The following is a 16637-nucleotide window of genomic DNA, read 5'->3' as shown; positions in this document are numbered from 1 at the left end:
AAAAAAGAAAGTGTAATACCTACTTGTCTGTATTTTTTATAACTTTTGATATTAATTTTGATGTTGAAACTGCTCTCAATAATTTATTACGACTCTCATCTGAATTTTCCCATGAATTATGTGACTTCTCAACTGTAGGTGGTCGTTTTATGCTGGAAGAAACATATTAATTTCTTTGAGAAAAATTCTATGAGTAGCAATGACATGTAACTGACAGCTTAAATAGAACATAAAAGCAGCAAAACATTTCCTTAAAGCTAATCCAGAAAAGAGAAGGAAGGATTAGTTGAAAGGGTCTGCCTGGATGAGTGAAGGAGTTAAACAAGGCAATGACCAAGTCTGTTTATAATTTTCACTATTATTCAGAAGATTCACTAGAACAAATATTACTTGATTAAAAAATAAATCTGTACTTTTTGTTAATAGAAAAAAATACATATGCTTAAATCCAAGTAAAATATCTCATAATTTGTGAAACTGTGAGTTTGTGAAAAAACCTGTACTTTTTCATAGTTATTACAAAGCTGCTGTTTTCACCTTTTATATTCTTGTGTAATTAGAGTGTATATGGTACAAATGACACTTTCTAAGTAAAATGTGGGATTAAAGGTAAAACTCTTGTGACATCCCTTAAAGACAATTTTTACCCATGATCAGAAATAAACATGACTTAACACAAGAATGTTGTATTATCAACTATGATTCCATATATTTATAAATGAAATTTTTGACTTATAAATGATTTTTCAGCTGCATTGTTAACTATCCTACCACTCATCCAGTCTCCAATACTTCTTGCAATAGTATATCCAAAGAGCAATTTAGAATGGCAAGCACATTTCCAGGAGACCTTAAGAAGCTGAAAAAAAAAAGATCTGGGACAAAGAAGATACCAAGTCAAATTAGAACCTTAAAGAGACTGATTATAAAAAAGCCACCTTTAACCACACACAATCCAAAGTTACATAACATTAATAAACTATATCCAAGAAAAACTCCATAAGACCAGGCAAAAAAATTACAAACCATTTAGATAGCATAAGAATCTGCGTGAGACACACAGACAAAGCATTTTTTAAAAGTTAAACATGCATCAATCAAATGAAGAGTGTTTTCCCAAATTTCTATTAGGGATTTGAGGCAGAATATTAAATTGATCAAATAAAAATATATTATAAATCTTTGAGGAATGGTTGTCATTTACTTTACTAAAATCCTAGCTAGTTCTGGGAATGGTTTAATACTTTCCTGAGATTTCTAAGCAGAAGTATGTTGAATAAAATATATCTATACCTAATCATAAAGCTTGAATCAGCATTTCTAAAGCAGGCAAATTTCATTAAGTTGGTCTAAATATTTGATTACAAGGCAGGTGTAGCACTGAACTCCCAGCATGCAGGTTTAGATCCCCAATTTAGGCTCACACACAATGTTAGAATGTTTCTCCCTTCTCCCCCTCTCATAACTTTAAAATATTAATTATTACAGACACAGAGAGAAGCCCTCAAGCAAGCCTTTAGCATAGAAAAGACCAGGTGAAATGGATTTATTTCTCTACTCAAGCAAGAACTTATCCTCCCAAAACCCAAAACTGAAACTGAGATGCAGTTACAATGAAGAGCCATTTGCGGAGAAGGGCCCTTGCAAGTTCAAGGTTGTAATGATGCCAAAATATGATGAGGATAATTACCTACGGCAATTTTCTGTCCATGGTTATACATTTTTATACATAGTATACATAGTTTATATAAACTTTTGTAATTTTATTATAAAAATATTGTTTGGTATTAAAATAGGTTATTATGGCCTTCCTTTCACCAAATTGTTTGTAACTGAGGTTTCCTTTTTTCCAGTTTTAACTGAGAAATTTTGACCTTAAATCTTTGTTCTCCAAAGTACTAAAATATGATTTGAGCAACAAAGAAGTGGTGGTGGTGGGGAAGCCACCAGGCTTTTCTCTTGGAATCCATGGATAGACAACTTTTCTCAAGTCACAGAATTTAGGTATCATTACAACCATTCCCTAGCTCTGTACTCGGGAACAGTTAAAACCTTTTGGTGGGAGTAGAATTCTTGCTTTCTTGATTTTGTCTGTGTATTTGGAGAGGCTGTGAAGAGGGCTGGGGAGAAGGTGATGCTCGAATTTGTGGACTTTGATCATTAGAATGAGATTCCTCTTTTTTTTCTCTCTGTCCTTGTGGTTTTTCTTTCTTTTTTTCTGTACCACTGTAAAATAAAGTATAACATGGAACACACATATTTAAACAAATAAAAGATATTTCAAACGATGGAAAAAGTGATCATAGAATTCAAAATCCTAAATCATACAACTAATACAATTTACACTGCTTTCATTTAATGATGAAAATATTTCTTTGAAAATTCTGGAAGCTATTAAAATCTTCAGTAAAGAATTTATAAGAATTCTAAGGCAATATATCCTATGAAGACTGTTTTGGGACCAAGATGGCCCAATGCATTTTGCTATCATGGCAGATTTTGGGGAACAGCAGCTCTCTTAACTGACTTCAACTTACCCAAATCAGAGCATCAGTGACACCTTCCATTACCTCTGTAAAACATACTGAATGATGTGCAAGGCACACAAAACCCTATGTTTAGTAGATTATTCTGATTCCCATTTCTTCTATATATTTCTCCTCTTGCCAGTTGAGTTTTAAATTTACCAGGAATTAGGTATCCCCCCACCAATCCAGAACCTGTTTATGCCAGTTGCACTAATTATTTTAATTATGTAAATTAATTAAATACATAGAAAACTGACAAAATACACATAGAAAAGAGAACTGTAATTTCCATGGAAACTAAGTTGAATGCCCTGGAAGACTCCATAAAATAGTTACTAAAAAAAAAATTGCCATTAAATTTTATGTAGGTGAGATAATTATACAAAGTTGAGAAAAAAAATAAGAGAAAGAGATGGGTTCTAAAAACTTGTTTTGCAAGAGTTTTAAATTTCTTAGTCTTAAAGTTGAAAGTAACAATTATAAAAAATAATTTATGGGTATATTATATGCAAGATAGTCAACAAGGAATCTAATGAGACACACAATTAGAAAGAGGGTAAGACTCTCAGCCTTTCATAAAAAAATTGACAAATCTATGTAAAATATTTAAGATATTTATGTATAAATTCTTGTGATTCTGTACTTTTGACTCTTAATTAATGAAGCACCTGCCATTCCCGATCATTGGGTAAGTCCTTATATTGCACATTTTTGACATTACAAACCAGGTGGAATCAAGATCTGAATTCCATGGTTGAAAAGGCAGAAAATTATCAATTGTCTACAGTTCTTAATCAAAGGACATTTTATAATTTGACTAATAAAGTGCATAATCTACAAGGAAGTATGTTTAAGAACATTTTAAACAAATACACATAGTAAATACAATTTATCACATAGTAAGAGTTAAAAATGTTAAAATATAATTTTTTAATTAATTTAAGAGAGAGTGTGCGCGCACACACGTGTGTGGGGAGGGGCAGAGGGAGAGAATCTCAAGCAGACTCCCCACCGAGCTCGGAGCCCAACAACGGGCTCGATCCCTTGTCCCATGAGATCATGACCTGAGCTGAAACCAAGAGTCAGACGCTTAACCTACTGAGCCACCCAGGCGCCCCTAAAATACAATTTTTAAAATGACATTTAATCTGTTTCAGTTCTGATACCTTCTGACTTCAGACCTAGCCCCCAGGTGTCTCTTTATTGTTTAGTTTTTAAAAGTATGTGCTGAGAAATACAGTTCTACCTCAAAAATATCAGACTAACTTTGAAATTTAAAACTGAGTTAGAAATTCTTTCTTGTTGGTCTTCAAACTAGCCTGAATGCAGAGGCCACCAGTCTTATGTGGGCCCGGTACAACCTAAAAGAAATTTTCCTCCTAGGGATTTAAAAGCAAAGTACAGAGCACCATAAAGTAAAAAGTCAGCTGGTCTTAAGATTACTGAGTTACTATTGTGCATAATACTGATCACTGTACAGGACTACAGTTACATAAGAAAATGGGCTGAACCCAAACTATTATTAAATGCAAGGAAGTTTATTAAAAATATTAAAAATTTCCACAATGAATTTGTTTTCTTATAATTTGTCCTTTTCTCCTAAAAGGGAAGCATAGGCAATACATTTTGGCATGCTTTGGAGGGGCCTTTAAAAGGCCTAAAGATCAGGGCGCGGGGCCAGTTTAGTCATGGTGCATGTAACTCTTGGTCTCAGGGTTCTAAGTTTGAGCCTCACATTGGGGGTAAGATCACTTAAAAATAAAAGATCTTAAAAATAATAATAAAAAAATAAAAGGCCTAAAGATCTTGTCATTTCTTCACCATTCCTGCAGCTAAATGTTTAGTTAATATCTATAAATCCACACAGATGAATAATTCAGTCACTGGCATTATTTATTAAGGCAATGATTTACTATCAGTACATTTTAAATATTATTCCATTACTTAAGGTTTTTCCTCAGTTATTCTTTGAAGTAAACAGTTGTAAGATTATACAGCTGATCTCTTACGGTCTCTCCAAATTCTATATGGGATAATCTGCTAGGAATTACACAAAAGTGGAAAAATTCTGTAAGCAATTTTACTGAAACAACACACACACAACACAGTACTACAGTATTTTGAATTATGCCTTAATTTTATAGTCATGGTTAAAAAATAAAAGTTATAAAAGTGTTCAGCCTCCCACTAATATATATACTGAAGATTCTATTTCTCCTTTAAAAACTGCTGTATTAAATGCACTGCTTGCTACAGAAAATTTGCTTATATAATTAAATATTGTGATGCACATCTCATCAACAAATGTTTGTTAAAAAGAAAACAAAACGAGGAAATGAAAATACTTTCTTTAGTAAGAACGCAAAGCTTCCTCACACAACTTGACAGATACATGAGCGTAAACCCGGTGAGTACAGGCTGGGCGTCTCTATTCACAGTTAAAGAATTCAAAAGACATGCTCACTTTAATTCCATACAGCTCTATTTCATTTTTTTTTTTTCCAAAAGTAGAATGAATTATCACTTTCAGACAATTTTGCAATGTTAGCTTTTCTTTCCCTTATAAATGGATACCTTTTAGCAGCAGATGAAAGAGTTTCTTTTCTTGCAATTGCGACAGAGCTGGTGTGGCTTGGCTTTCTGTTTGCACCACTCCCGTTGGTAATACAGGACATAGAAATAGCTTCTCGAAGGCCTGGAGGGCCTAAAAGTGGTTAAGAAAAAAACTTTACATCAAACTTCAAAATACTCCTCAAAAATTGGGAATTTAAAAAATTAAGTCCATTAGTGTTTAGAACTAAGTAAACAAATTGCTCCCTCTGGTATGCAGCATACAATATTAGTGTCTCTAAACTTAATCTCATCAAAACAGACCTATAAAAAGGCCATGCTAAATTGCTACACTGCAGCTAGACTTATTCTCTAGCGAATGGTTTGCCCTCTACACACAGCAGCTTTAAAACACATGATGCAAAGTAAATCACAAATTTCCACATTACTGATTTTCAGAAATTTCAGTTCTACTGAAGTCAAACTATTTAGAAATCCTAGAACCAAAAATGTCAAATCTGACAGTTATTCCATATAAATAAAGCATAAATGTATAAAGCAACCTCGAGTAGAAGGACTGGAGTAAATATGTGATAGGTATGTTGGTGTGTTTAGGAAGATTCAAAGCTACAAGATCAAACAGCCTTTATCTACTAAGTTCATTTAAAAATTTGAGAACAGAATAGTTTTGAACTTCTGGACTCCGTTTTCTCACATACACACAAAATCTAATTTGGCCAATCTCATCTTTGCTCGCTTCTCTTCATAAAAGCACAGAGAGTAAAAAATTTTTATGTATGGAGCCTAAAATACTTGGCACCCTAGACTGTTCCATATATGATGGTGTAACACTGCATTTTTGACAAGAACAAGCTGCTAGGGGCCACTTGTATCATAATCATCTATAATGTTTCCTTAATATAGAGATTCCTAGACCTAACCTCAGACCAAATAATTCAGAAGAAAGGAAGATGGAGACCTATTGTATTTACTTTTTGAAATTTCCCATGAAAATTTTCACTTATAAGAATGTACAGTAACTTCCAAATTATGCTAACATCACCGGTCATCAGATCTGCTAGTCTGCCAAACAGGTGACTCCTTGTTGTACAGACTTTTTTTTTTTTTATTGTGGTAAAATAGCTTTAACAAAATTTACCCTTTTAAGCATTTAAAAAGGTACACAGTCCAGTGGCATTTAGTATAGTCACAATGTGTTGTGCAACCATATTCGATTCCAGAACATTCTGATTACCCCACACAGACACGCTCTACTCACTGAACAGTCACTCCCCATTCTCTCCTTCTTCCCCCCCAGCCCATGTCAACCATTAATTTGCATTATCTCTATATATCTGCCTATTCTGAATACTTCATATACATGGAATCATACAGTATGTGCTCTTTTACATCTGGCTTATTTTACTTGGCACAATGTTTTCGAGGTTCATCCATGTGGCAGCATTTATGAGTACTTTATTGCTTTTTATGGCTGAGTAATAGTCCATTGTATGAATATACCACATCTTGTTTATCCATTTATCTGTTGAGGGACATCTAGATTGTTTCAATCTTTAGGCTACTGTGAATCGTACTGCCATAAACATTTGCATACAAGTTTTCATTCGAACATCTGTTTTCACTTCTTTTGAAAGGGTATAGAACTAAGGAGTAGAACTGCTGGGTCACATGGTATTTTATGTATAACTTAATGAGGAAACATTAACACAGCAGCTGCACCATTTACAATTCTACCAGCAATGTCTAAAGTATTCTTATTTCACCACATCCTTGCCAACACTTGCTATTTTCATTTTATAAAAAAAGATATTTATCTTGCAGGGGGGAGGGCAGAGGGAGAGAATCTCAAGCACACTCCCCACTGAGTGTGGAGCCTGCTGTGGGGCTCCATCTCACCACCCTGAGATCATGACCAGAGTCAAAATCAAGAGGCAGACGCTTAATCGACTGAGCCATCCAGGTGGCCCTCATTTTTTAAAATTATAGTTAAACTTAATACAAAGTGCTCAGTTAACATTAAGTGCCATTTCACTGTAGTTTTGATTTGCATTTCCCTAATGAGAATCTCACTGAGTTTGTTGGCCAATTGTAAATCTCCTTCAGAGAATTAACCATTCAAGTCCTTTGCCCATTTTTCAATAAGACAATATGATGTAAATTATTCATAATGCTCTCTTACAATCCTTTTATTTCTGAAAGGTCCCCACCTTCATTTCTGATTTTGGCAATTTAAATCTTCCTTTTTTTTCATTCTACCTAAAAGCTTGTCACATTTGTTGTAAAAAACCAACGTTTGGTTACATTGGTTCTGTTGTTTTTCTGTTCTCTACTTCATTTATCTCTAATCTTTATTATTTCTTTCCCTCTGCTAGCATTGGATTGGGTTTAGTATTTTTCTTTTTCTATTTTTTTCAAGTTAGGTTACTGATTTGAGATCTGTTTAAGCGTAGGCATTTACAGCTACAGATTTTCCTCTGAGGACTGCTTTTGCTGTTATGAACAGCTGGTTTTGAAATATATATATATTTTTTACTTTTTGTTACATACCAAAAAAACCCATTAACCACTACATGAAAACAAACAAGCAAACAAACATATAGTCTGCAATCCACTTTTCATGCTCTTTCAATGTCCCAAACCTCATCTCAAAAAGGAGATCAATCACACCCCATTAGGTATGGTACTATAGCTGTATACCTTTTACATTATTGCTATTACATCAAAACCAAAAACCAAAAAAATGCAAGTGCTGAAAAGGATGTGAAGAAACTGGAATCCTTGTGTATTTCTGGTAGGAATGCACTTGAACCTTCTGCAATCTGGCTATCATCTAACCACTCCACAGATATTTTTCTTGCCAAGATGGTGATCTTGGTTCTTTGTCACTAAATTCAATGGATACTTTCCAGTCCTTATCTTGCTCAACGTTCCTTCAGCATCGAATACTGCTGATCATTCAGGTAAGGACGGTATTCAGGCAAGGACAATGTCCTTAGTTTCAAGGACACACTGCCTTTGCCTGAATTTCTTCTTAGCTCTTTGACCATTTTTTCTCACTCTCATTTGCTGGATCTTCTTTTCCTGCTTAGATCCTACCCCCCCACCCCCAAAATTTATTTATCTGAAAGAGAGAGCGAGACTGCTCAAACGGGGAGGGACAGAGGAAGAGGGAGGGAGAGAGAATATCCAAGCTGACTCCCTGATGAAACAAAGTGTTTACAAAAGAGTAAAAGGCAGTTAACTAGCATCAAGGAGTTCAAAATCTTGCAAGAGAATCATACTGGCAATGAAAATATGTGGTAAGTACAGTAACAGTGATATGAACATAATATCATGGAAGTACAAAGACACATAATTCTGTAAAGATGATTAGGAACACAGAGTTCAAGAAAGATCTCCTAGAAGAAATGCACAACAAACTGTTAAACCAGGTAAAACATAGGTGATAAGATACTTGGATCTTATTCTAGTATGTGTAAAGAAATAGAAAGAATGTAATAGCAAAGTGGGGTGTGGATGTGTGCATGGAAGGGAGGAGACAGACAAAAAGCTCTCTGTATGGTGAGAATGTAGAACAAGAGGGAAGAGTTCAGATGGCAGAGGTAAGCAATAGTCAGATTATGGAGACTTTAGTATAGAGGATAGAGACCACTACAAGGTTTTGAGCTGAAAAAAGGAATTATTTCAATTTACATTTTAGAGAAAAGCCTCTAGTGGTTATGTGAAGAGCAGATTTCAGGGCAGTGATCCAAGCATAAGATGATGGGGACCTGAAATAAGAGCCTGGTGGTATGAATGCAGAGGAGGAGTCAGTTTTAAGAAATGTTTAAGACAAAGAATAAGGAGTTCAGTTTGGGGACATTTTACAGATACGAATTCTAAAGGATATACACACAAGCAGAATAATCTAGTAAGTAGATAGACAATTCTGAAGTGAAGTCCAGATCTGGGAACAATTTGGGAACTGGCACTAATAAGTGGCTGTGAAAATCATGAAGGTAGGTGAGTGCTGATGTTACCTCCTACAAGGAAGCTTCAACTCCAGTTTAAGTATTTATCCTAGGTGCTCCTACAGAACCCTAAATTTACCTTTTTAATACCAATTACTTATAATTTTGTAATACTGATCTGTCTTCTCAGTTTACCTGAGGTCCTTTGGGGGCAAGGCAGTGTTTTTTATTTCTTTAATCTGCAGCACCTAAAACAGTGCCTTATACAGGGAAAAGATGAAGGAAATAGACACTGTCAATACAGTAAGTGGTGTGGAGTAATATTAATTATCAAACATTTGCTATGTGCTAGGCATTGTCCCAGGTACTTTACAAGTAGGTATATCCTTTAATTTTAAGCAAAATCCTAAGAGGGATTTACTATTATCATCCTAATTTTACTGCTGAAGAAATTGGAGAGATTATTGACATGCTCAGAGTTCTACTGTAGTAGGCAGTGAAATGAAAATTTGAGTCCAGGCAGAAGGAATAATAAGTAAGTAGAAAGAAAGAATTCTGCCTAATATAGAGTGACATTTTAAGCTGTGCCAGGATAACAGATAGGAATTTACCAGGGGGAGTATGGGAAAAGGAAATTCTAAGTAGATAATAGTACTAAATCATCAAGGTCCCCAGATACTAATAAAAATAGGAAGAAAAGGCCAAAAGAAGATTTTCATGGTCCCTTTCAATCCTATAGTTTAATTTGAGATAGCTCTTGGTACTGGGAATCCTTAGTATTTGGATGAAAGAGTGAATGCTCTCCCAAGGTAGAGGCAATGCATAAGTAAAGCGAGGCAAAAAACAAAAAGAAACTGTGGGTGAATGCTTGTTTTTCAGTTGAGAAATCTAAAGTGTATTCTTTGAAAATCAGGAACTGGGAGAATGGAACATAAAAATGATTACTGCAGTTACACAAATCCATGACTGGAATGCACCATTAGAGACACACACACACACCCTCTCCTCCAGGGCTTGGGCATTATAAAGTTTGAGCCATAATCTCAAAGAGTAGCCTACAAGACTGGAAGCAACAGTAACCTCTAGTAACCAAAGGTCCAAAAGTAAAAGTTCTAATTCTGAGCAGCAAACCAGCTGAAATAAAGAGAAATTTAGGCTAAAAGTCTACAAACCAGGAAGGTATTGATTTAGTTTTAATCACAGTAGAAACCATCATAATGCCAATTAAAAGCCAACAATAATTTTTATATTTTATGATATGAGAATACTAACCATACAGTTTATATTCCTGATGGCAGACACAAGCGTATGACCTTTCTAATAACTTAGCCTGACAATTCCTAAATACTAATGAACTTCACTATACTCTAGACTCACACAGTAAAGTTATCACTAGAAACTGCTACATATTCCAAATCTCAAAATCTAGGGGCACCTGGGTGGCTCAGCTGGTTAACCATCTGACTCTTGGTTTCGGCTCAGGTCATGATTTCAGGGTCATGAGACTGGGCCCCACGTAGGGCTCTGTGTTTGGCATGGAGTCTGCTTGGGATTCTTTCCCCCTCCCTCCTCTCCCTCCACCACTGCTCCCCCTGCCAAATAAATAAAATCTTCAAAATCTCAAATTCTAAAATCCTGACTACCCTCATCCATAAGATCCTCTTGTTCCTGCACCTATCCCAATCCCTCTCTCTAAAGCAGTTTTTTTTTTTTTACCACAATTTCCTACTTCTAAAACTTTCTTCTTCAAGATTTTAGTTTTTGAGAGAGAGAGAAAGCACAAGCAGAGAAGGGGCAGAGGCACAGGGAGAAGCAGAGTCCCCAGTGAGCAGAAAGCCGGATGTGGGGCCTGATCCCAGGACTTTGGGATCATGACCTGAGCTGAAGGCAGATGCTTAACCATCTGAGCCATCCAGGCGCCCCTAAAACTTTCTTCTTCCCACATTCAATTTAACAAGTTCTTACTGAGTTATCCCAAGAGTAGCTATGTTAGTAAGAAACTGTCCCGCCTTCAAATAGTTTACAATCTAGCAGGAACATCAAATATACATTATCAAAACAGACACACAAAACACTTTTTTTTTTTTTTTTTTAAAGATTTTATATATTTATTTGACAGAGAAACACAGCGAGAGAGGGAACACAAGCAGGGGGAGTGGAAGAGGGAAAAGCAGGCTTCCTGCTGAGCAGGGAGCCCGATGCAGGGCTTGATCCCAGAACCCTGAGATCATGACCTGAGCCAAAGACAGACGCTTAATGACTGAGCCACCCAGGCGCCTCCACAAAATACTTTTTAAGCAATTCCAAGAAGAGACAAAAATGGAAGTATTTTCAGCAAACAGTTTGAGCTTTATAAATAATGAGAAAATATTTGATCATGAGAAGGGTAAAGGTAGTCAATGGAGGAACTCTAGTTGATATTCAAAATCTTTTATTTATCTCAAATTCTCTATCATATGCCCCACAGCTCCAACTGCAGACCTCTTCCACTCTCTTCATATAGTCAAGCTCCTCTCCTTTTGTCTCACAGGAAGGTGTACTTTAGTCATTTTAACTCCTAATGGCTACTAGTTTTTTAAAAGTATATTTTGAGCTGGGTTCACCTGGGTGGCTCAGTCGCTTAAGCATCTGACTCTTGATCTCAGCTTGGGTCCTGAGCTCAGGGTCATGAGTTCAAGCCCAGGATGGAGCCTACAGAAAGAAAGGAAGGAAGAAGGGAAGAAGGGAAGGAAGGAGGGAGGAAGGAAGGAAGGACGAAAGACAGAAAGACAGACAGAAAGACAGACAAGTATATTTTGAGTTAAAATGACCAAAGAAGGATTTGACCTTCATATAGAAATGAAACTCTGGAAACTGTGATGGCGGCCTGGTCTGAGGCATTATCAACTCATATACTTCTATATACAAAGAGCATCTCAGAAGTCTGATCTGTTGTCAAATAATAAAGCACTCTCCCATCTCCTCCTACAATTACCAGTCATTTTAGCCCAAAGGCCCACCAGGGAAATTCACACCTTCTAACCTGATCAGTGTAATTTACTTATCAACAGCATTTATAGCAAACTTATGACAATCTCTATCTTCTCCCAAATATTACTTGGAGTAAGAGGCAATGATACAGACCTGTGCCTATATGCTACCCCAGATTCTTTATAATTAGGATTGTTTTCTTTTAGGAAGCTGACATCCTCTACAGCTTAATTTTGCCTCTGAGTTCTCTCATTTCTCAAGTGGCATTTGCAATGCTTGATACTTTTGATTTACCAGCAGTTTCCTGGTTTAAAATGAGTGATTCCCACCTTCAGATAAATCTGACTCCTTTGCTTGTATATCACTGTATACTAACAGCTTGTCTTCACATGCCACTGGGCTGTATTCTCAAATTACATTCATCTGGTCACCCCAAGAGGTCTTAATGGGTTTCCCAGGCACCAGCTGTGACAGAATTTGTCCTCCTGGCAGTTAATACTGCCAAAGTGTTCCCTGGGCCTTGCTGTTTGTTCCACAGCACAGGTAATTTTTTTTTTCTTTTGGCAGGAACTCAGTTGCAACTGCTGCATATATTATGAACACAGGCCATCAAAAGGAAAAATTCTCCAATAGAAAAGAAGGTGTATGAGAAACTTAAAAACTGTTAGGAAAACTTTCTACCTCAGATAAGCGTCTAGCACAATATCCTCAAGAAAAAATAGGGCTTAGCTTTTAATACTGCTGGCACACGGAGAGGATAAACTAAAAGAGAACTAAAAATACTGAAATGACTAGTTAGGTGTATTTCTGATTTTGGCATTTACTGAATGGCAATACTACTATGAAGTGACACAGTAGAATATCATTAAGCCATCAGCATACACACCATTAACAGTTAGTTTTAGTCATACCTAAAGTCAAATCATGCCCTCCATATCACCACCATCTACAAAACTAGTTGACTTTATCAATAAGGAAGCTGACTACACTTTTAACCACAGCTTCCTAAAAAGGTTTCACACTTACTTATCCATGGGGTTTAGCCTGACTTCTAAAGAAAAATCCTCTAGAAAATGTAGCTATCTTAAGAAGACAGTGATTACTGTCCTGTCAGTAATTTACATGGAAGTGAATATGATAAACTCTAATTTCAGAGGACTAAAAAAAATTCACATAAGATAAAAATTTTCCACAGTATGGGAAATTACCTTTTCAATAAAGAAAAAAATACAAAATACCCACAAAATAATTTAAATTTTTTAAAAAAGTATTTTATAAAAAAATCATTAGAAAATACTTTGCTTAAAATGTTTATTCCAAATATTCGTATAATTAATATATTAATCCTATTTAATATGAAAACTGACAGTTGATTAGGGCACCTTGATGGCTCAGTCAGTTAACTGACTTTTTTTTTTTTTTTTAAAGATTTTATTTATTTATTTGAGAGAGAGAATGAGAGACAGCACGAGAGGGAAAGAGGGTCAGAGGGAGAAGCAGACCCCCCTGCTGAGCAGGGAGCCCGATGTGGGACTCGATCCCAGGACTCCAGGATCATGACCTGAGCCGAAGGCAGTCGCTTAACCAACTAAGCCACCCAGGTGCCCCAACTGTCTGACTCTTGATCATGTCATGATCTCAGGGTTGTGGGATCGAGGCCAGCGTCAGGCTCTGTGCTCAGCATGGAGTCTGAGCTTGTCCCTCTCCCTCTGTTCCTCACCCTGCTCTCTGTCTCTCTCTAAAATAAAAAAAACCCAAACTGATAGTTGATCTATTAGGTTATATACATTTGTCAAAGGTGAAGAATCACCTAATATTTTTTCCAATTATTTCTACTGTGTACTATATGTAAACTCCAAGATAAAGCTGTTTAGAATTTCCAATAATAAATTATAAAACTTTAAATATGTATTTCTCTTGATGTCTAAATATCAATCTTGGGGTGGGGGGCGCCTGGGTGGCTCAGCCATTAAAAGTCTGCCTTCAGCTCAGGTCATGATAGAGTCCCACATCGGGCTCCCTGCTCGGCGGGAAGCCTGCTTCTCCGTCTCCCACTCCCCCCTGCTTGTGTTCCTGCTCTCGCTGTCAAATAAATAAAATCTTAAAAAAAAAAAAAAATCAATCTTAGAAAACATAACTGGTCAGGAAAATTTCTCCACTAAAGGGAACTAGAGTAATTGATTCTTAACAATGAATTATGCTCACCTCTAAAATAACATTTCCCCAAATTATTATATAATCAACTCCCCCATTAATCGATTTTATGGATAGCATTTCAGTCTGGGCCTAAAGTAATGAAGTAACTTAAAGAATAATCACTAATGGACCCCATGTCAGAATGTAACCGTGTTGGCACATTTTAAGAATAGCAGTCATAGTAAACTTATGAAGTAGAATCAATGGAAAGGAGCTCCATATCTAATTAATAAAGTTACTAATAAGAATTAAGAATTGGTAGTATGTGGTGGAAAAAAGTTCCAATACAGCAGCTGCAGGTGGCTCTGTAACTCCAGAACTGGGTAAGTCTCAATTAAAGAGCCTTAAATAAAATTGATCCTAAATTCACTTCAGAGACAAAGAACTATGACTAAGGACAACTAAAAAAAATACTAGAAAGAGTAACTTACAAAAAGTATGTTCCTGGAGAATAGGAACTACAGATATTTAATTGTATTTGTATTTTATGACACCAAAACAGGTAAGTGCTAAGTAACTGGTATATCAAACTACCGTCACCTACCAAATTTTTTAAAAGCGGTCTTTAAATTTCTCTATATTTTTTTTACTGAAATACCTTGATAAATTAAAAAAAAAATCAGAAAAAATATTTAAATTTTTCTCAACATAAAATTACAACGTGCTGTTGTTTAAGCCTAATAAAAAATTCTTAATTTTTAAAACTAATATGAACTATTTAAAATAAGCTTTCAAAAATACTGTGGGGCGCCTGGGTGGCTCAGTTGGTTAAGCGACTGCCTTCAGCTCAGGTCATGATCCCAGGGTCCTGGGATCGAGTCCCGTATCGGGCTCCCTGTTCTGCGGGGAACCTGCTTCTCCCTCTCCCACTCCCCCTGCTTGGGTTCCCTCTCTCGCTGTGTCTCTCTCTGTCAAAAAAATAAATAAAATCTTAAAAAAAAAAAAAAAATATTGTGGATAATAACCAAACACTGCATCATTTTCTCTTTCAGAATTAAAGTACTTATACAGGGTGCCTGGGTGGCTCAGTCGTTAAGCGTCTGCCTTCGGCTCAGGTCATGATCCCAGGGTCCTGGGATCGAGCCCCGCATCGGGCTCCCTGCTCCGCCGGAAGCCTGCTTCTCCCTCTCCCACTCCCCCTGCTTGGGTTCCCTCTCTCGCTGTGTCTTTCTCTGTCAAATAAATAAAAAAATCTTTAAAAAAATAAAAAAAATAAAGTACTTATACAGAGTCAGAAGCTGAGGGTACATAACATCAGTTATAGATGGTAAGCATATTCTTTCTCTACAACAAGTTTACCTTCCCTGTAAAGCCCACATACATCAACTGATCTGGCTCCTCATTCTACTCTAACTCCAGAATCCTTTATTAAAATCAATTTATAACTAAATAAAGTTTTGCCTGGCTTGATCTTGGCAGTCCTCAAAAAAATTTAAAGATTGCAATATAACATTATCAGCCAAAGTGGTTTCTATTAAATCTCTTGCTAAACTCACCCCTGTCACTGAAACATTTATCTTACTAACCACTAATGGAGAAGATCAATCCAGCCACCTCTCTATTATTAACTACCTAGGCCTAGCGTCTTTGAGGGTGGGAGGTCTAAGAATGGGAATCATGTTGTATATCTATACCACATTCTCTTTATCCATTCATTTACTCAAAGTACAGCATAGGGAATATTGTCACTAATGTAATAATGTATGGTGACAGACAGTGACAACACTTATGGTGAGCACTGAGTATAAATAGAATTGTTGAATCATGATACTGTACACCTGAAACTAATAGCATTATATGTCAACTATATGCTTCAAAAATAAAAATTAAAAATAAGTTAAAGAAGAAAATAAAAAAGAAAGAAAAAGAATGGGAACCACAAAGCCAGGCAGAATGAACCACCTCAATGCTTTCAAGGTGCCTCAGCATCTTTTTCATGTCTATGGTCTTCCATTCTCTCATCATTCCAACTCACCCTTTTCACCACCTAGGAACAGTCTTATCTTCTTAAAGAGCATCACTGTCTCCTGAGGAAGAGTGCTAAGGAATGAAAAGTGCCAGCCCTAACAACTGTGAATATTTAGTAGCCCCATTCAGTTTTATCTCTTTCCAGTCTATCTCAGAAGAAGTAGTCTTCTAAGGTCAATAGTTTCTTACCTGCTCTATGATCCTTGTTCAAACTCTGAGGAAACTTGCCTCATCAATTACTACCCCCCAATGACACCCCCACTAATATCATCCTCCTCTTTTCTGCCTCTTTGTCCTCAACATATCTTTGAGCTTGAGTCTCTAACATCTTAAAAAATAAAAAAGCTGACCTTCAATTTAGCATCTTCCTCTAGCTACTACCATCTTCCCCTCCCAGGCAAATTTTTTGAAAGTGTGGCTACAGTTCCACAATTCTCCTCAACTGCTGCTTCTC

General features: G+C 36.2%; 1 protein-coding gene across 2 annotated transcripts in view; it reads right to left on the bottom strand.

Annotated features, from left to right (window-relative positions):
* Positions 1 to 16637, bottom strand: part of EML4 (EMAP like 4) — a 147350-nt gene that overhangs the window by 69085 nt on the left and 61628 nt on the right. For both annotated transcript variants that reach the window (XM_045884484.3, XM_045884485.3), the window contains exons 3-5: positions 5103 to 5232; positions 2053 to 2226; positions 24 to 152 (exon numbers count right to left, since the gene is read on the bottom strand). In XM_045884484.3, coding sequence (XP_045740440.1) covers positions 24 to 152; positions 2053 to 2226; positions 5103 to 5232 — 433 coding nt within the window. The remainder of the gene's footprint in view (positions 1 to 23; positions 153 to 2052; positions 2227 to 5102; positions 5233 to 16637) is intronic.

The sequence above is a fragment of the Mirounga angustirostris genome, unplaced genomic scaffold (assembly GCF_029215605.1).
Source record: "Mirounga angustirostris isolate CCGP_5_RB_7025 unplaced genomic scaffold, mMirAng1.0.hap1 SCAF_10, whole genome shotgun sequence".
Taxonomy (NCBI): Eukaryota; Metazoa; Chordata; class Mammalia; order Carnivora; family Phocidae; genus Mirounga; species Mirounga angustirostris.
This window is presented reverse-complemented; position numbering and strand designations above follow the sequence as displayed.